This window comes from Cystoisospora suis (assembly GCF_002600585.1).
Source record: "Cystoisospora suis strain Wien I chromosome Unknown contig_7985, whole genome shotgun sequence".
NCBI lineage: Eukaryota > Apicomplexa > Conoidasida > Eucoccidiorida > Sarcocystidae > Cystoisospora > Cystoisospora suis.
The window spans coordinates 1-4107 of NW_027160770.1; the positions used below are offsets into that span (position 1 = coordinate 1).

At 43.5% G+C, this 4107-nt stretch overlaps 1 protein-coding gene across 1 annotated transcript in view; it reads right to left on the reverse strand.

The window, feature by feature from the left end:
• Positions 1 to 174: 174 nt before the first annotated feature.
• The window catches only part of CSUI_010688 (cell-cycle-associated protein kinase mapk), a gene marked incomplete at both ends in the record, with an annotated part of 4162 nt that continues 229 nt past the window's right edge, over positions 175 to 4107 (reverse strand). Inside the window, 5 exons of the mRNA XM_068070790.1 lie at positions 175 to 276; positions 811 to 913; positions 1565 to 1758; positions 2456 to 2611; positions 3165 to 3355. Coding sequence (XP_067917234.1) covers positions 175 to 276; positions 811 to 913; positions 1565 to 1758; positions 2456 to 2611; positions 3165 to 3355 — 746 coding nt within the window. The remainder of the gene's footprint in view (positions 277 to 810; positions 914 to 1564; positions 1759 to 2455; positions 2612 to 3164; positions 3356 to 4107) is intronic.

Consider the following 4107-nt stretch of genomic DNA (forward strand, 5'->3'; position numbering starts at 1 on the left):
TCTCCCTCTCTTTCTTTCTTTGTTTAACGTGCATTCAGTGGATCTACCTTTCATAGCTGAAGCCCATCGGTAACCATCTACCTATCTATCGTGCATCTGTCTATCTATGCTCTCCTTCTCTTTTTCTTCTTTTTCTTTATCTTCTTTGGTGTCGATTGTATTTGATCTTGGACCTTACTTGAAGTCATTCCCGGCCTTTTGATCAGGCGAGAGAGGAAAGCAGGAGGAGCCCGGAAAGAGAGGACCTCGATCCGCGTGATACGCCACGTTCTCTTTCTTCACAAAAAGAAAGGAGAAAAAGAACAAGAAGATGATGAAAAGAAGAAAAAAGAAAAGAGGAAAGAAAGATAGGAAGACAACCGGGAAGAAGAGAGAAAAGGAGGAGAGGAAGAACATCGCACGAGGGGAGAGAAAGAAGAGACTAGGTCCCCCAGTGACTGGATCGAGAGAGATATGAGAGAGACAAATAAAGAGCGCATAGACTGATGAAAACGAATGAAAGATAGAAGAAAGGACACACGGAAATCTTAAGAAAAAGAAGAAGCTTAGAAAAGGAAGAGAATAAGAAGAGACGTCTTATGAAGAAGAAAGGATGAAGTTGAGAAGCTACGGACTAGGGTTGTTGTTCTTTTCTTTCCTTTCGTTCCTTTGCTTTACTTTTCTGTGGAAAGAAGAGGAGAAGGAAATCGATCTCCTGTCTCCTATGTATCTATGTATGTATGTATCTTCAATATATCTGTCTTCTGTGTTTACGACGTGAGAAAGAGATGTTCTAAAAGAGAAGGAAGAGAGAGATAGGGGTAGACTTACGACCATGTTAAGAAGCTCAGCGAAGATACACCCCACAGACCACACGTCGATGGCCTCTGTATAATTCTCCTGGAGTAAAATCAACTCCGGGGCTCTATACCATCTGAAGAGACACATTAGATAGATAGATTAAAGACAGATGGATCGATAGGAGACCGTAAGTAGAGAGAGACATAATTCGAGGTAGACAGATAGATGAGGACCTTATCACATATAGGAGACGACGAGAGGTCACTAAACTCGACATGAGCACGAACGTACAAACTTCTTCTTCATGAGAAAGGAGGCTGAGAAAGGGAGAAAGACGACAGCCTGTTCATGAAGTGTATATACACCGGAAGGAAGAGACTCAGAACTCTTCCTTACCTAGACAGGTACGTATACACTGATAGATAGACAGAGACATATAGACGTAAGAAGTAGAAGAGCTATGCTCTACACAGCGATGAAACTAGAGTTTTCGCCCATTTCCCCAGAGACGTACACACTGGGCTTCCTGCCCTCCGCAACTACACAGACGTGAGCGGCAAGGCAAGCTCTTCTATCATAGATGTGTAGACACCCCAGCGTAGGCCTTGTCAAGCACATAACTATACACAGATGTATATATATCTACAGCTAGTGAGGCTACATCATTTATATCTGAGTGGATGTATTTGTGTATGTATCTATCTCTATCTCTTTCTCTCTGCCTGTATCTCGGTATGTCCTACTAGAGTGTAGAGTGGGGGTGAGAAGATAGATTATAGAGTACCTTGTAACGACATGCCCTGTGAGCTGTCTCTTGAGGTTTTTTGTATGAGGAACAGTAACTAGATTCATATCGTCTTCACGTGGAGATATGGGGAGTTGAGAATTCCCTCCTTCCGCGTAATCGACTGTACGAGCAAGTCCAAAGTCGCAAACCTTCACACTGCAATCCTGATTCACCAAACAATTCGCCGGCTTCTATAAAAAAGAAAGGGAAGAAGAAACAGAGAGAGAGGAAACGCAAGATCAACATTACGAAGAGACGTTGTCATCTAGATACAAGAACTTCAGAAGGGATCTTTCTTCTTGTGAAAGAGGGGGGGGGGCGGGGGGTGTTTTCGTGGAAAGATAGATCCAAAATGGTGAAGAGATACCACGCAAGCTTCTCTGCACAAGGTACATCCAGTCATGATATAGATCAATATTAGATAGATGGATGGATAGATAGATAGATTAGAGATATAGATAGACAGATAGATCACAAAACGTATGTGAACGTACGAGGTACGTGTGTGAGGGACGTAGGAGTAGTAGTTATGCCAAAAAGACCGTTTGCTATGATAGGCCCTACGCCGAGAAAGTCCCACGGATTTCAACGGGGGGTGCATTCTCTCATCTTTGTATGAGCAGTCTGAATGGATGTATATAGACAGATTGGGATATGATATATAAGGAAAAAGTCATACAACCCACTGAAAGATCTACCTCTTCCTTTCTCTCTTCCTCGCGTTCTGTAACACCAGGTAATCTCTTGAACTAACTAGAGACATCTAGGCTACGAAAAGAAAGCATCCTTCCTTCCTTCTTCAAATGAAGCACGATGAAAGAAAGAAACAAAACCACCGACCAACAAGGAAGTAGAAGAAGAAGATTAACGAGGGAAATCAGTCCTTACGAGGTCGCGATGAAGGATGCCAGCGGAATGTACATACTTCACACCAACGAGAAGGTTATAGAGTAACGTCTTGATGTGGAGTTCTGTAAGATAGACAGGAGTTCTGAAGAGCTTCTTAAAGTCTGAGTCGGCGATTTCCAAAACCACGTACAACTCCTGAAAAGAAAAAACAAAAATGGCGCCAACATCAAGAGGAAAAAACAAGTCAGAAGACCAACCACAACATTCCTGCTGTCGTTACGTTTTTCGGGTGTACATACAGCTCACGATGAATTGTAAAAATGATGGGGGCTGCACGCACGCATACATGCCAGCGCCTTCCTCTAGGGAATAGAATCCGCCTCGTTTCTTCATCCCGTCATGTTCGGTTCCCACTCCTGAAATTTGTCTACTTTCCCCCCTGATTTCCCTTCATTCTTTACATCGTCTCTCCTCTCTTCAGGATTTCTTCTTCTCCTCCCTACCCCCTTTCTCATCGATAGCATTCGAAAACAACTCAGTGGTCATTTTCTCCACGAAAAACAAAGATCAACGGAGACAGAAAGCAACGAAGCATCTTTTCTTTCTTGCAACACACCCGGCATTTGAAAAGAAAGAAAGAGGACAAACAAAGCGACCCCATTATACGTACACATAGTAGATCTTCATCGTCGAGATGCTTACATACATCTTCTCGATGTGCCTGGCTGACTCGAAGGCCTATACTTACATCGAACTTCTCTACATCTTTCGGGATGATGATATCGAGAACCTTCACCACATGGTCGTGGTTTAAGCGATTGAGAATCGAAATTTCCCTCAGAATTCTTTTGCAGTCGATCAAGTCCTCGAACACGCGATGTATCTTCTTAATCGCCACAACTCGCTTCTCCACCTTATCATATGCTTCGCATACATGACCTACCAACAAGAGCACGTGCAGAAAACAGGAAGAGAAAAGTCCATTCTTTCTCACTCAGGAGAGAGAGGATAATGCTAGATGGAAAAGAAAAAGAAGCAAAAACAGAGAGAGAACGAGAAATGGAAGGTTTTTACTCAAAAAGCATGCGGTCATTTCTCGCTTCACGAAAGAAGTAGTGAACATCTGAAGACGAATGAAGAGAGACAAATATGAACAAACACGTAGATGTACGCAGGTACACCGTGACAGTATTCTCACCTTTCAGCTGTATATACACCCGAACTCCCATGACAAGCTGTCGTGATCTTCGGGTGTATATACACCCGAAGTCCCATGGCGAGCTATCCGCATTTCCGGGTGTACATACGGCCGAAGTCTGATGATGATGAATCTTCCTAATAACAATCGCACATCTGTATGTACTCCCCGGAATCCATCGACAAATCTCCCTAAATCCCGACTGGAAATACACCCGAAGACTCCTGGCAAATCTCCTTAAGGCCCAAGTGTATACGCACCCAGTTTGTAGTGAATTCCTGTGTATATACACCCCGAGTCCAACAATCTCCCTCATCTCCTGGTGTATGTACACTCGGAATCAAATGCTAGTGAATCTTCCTAGTTCCCACGCGCACATACCCCCGAAGTCTAATGATGATGAACCTTCATGACTGCCAAGTGTCTGTACACCCCCCTCAAAGTCTCGTGATTTTGAGGAATGTGCCCAACCTCAGGTGTACATACACCTGAA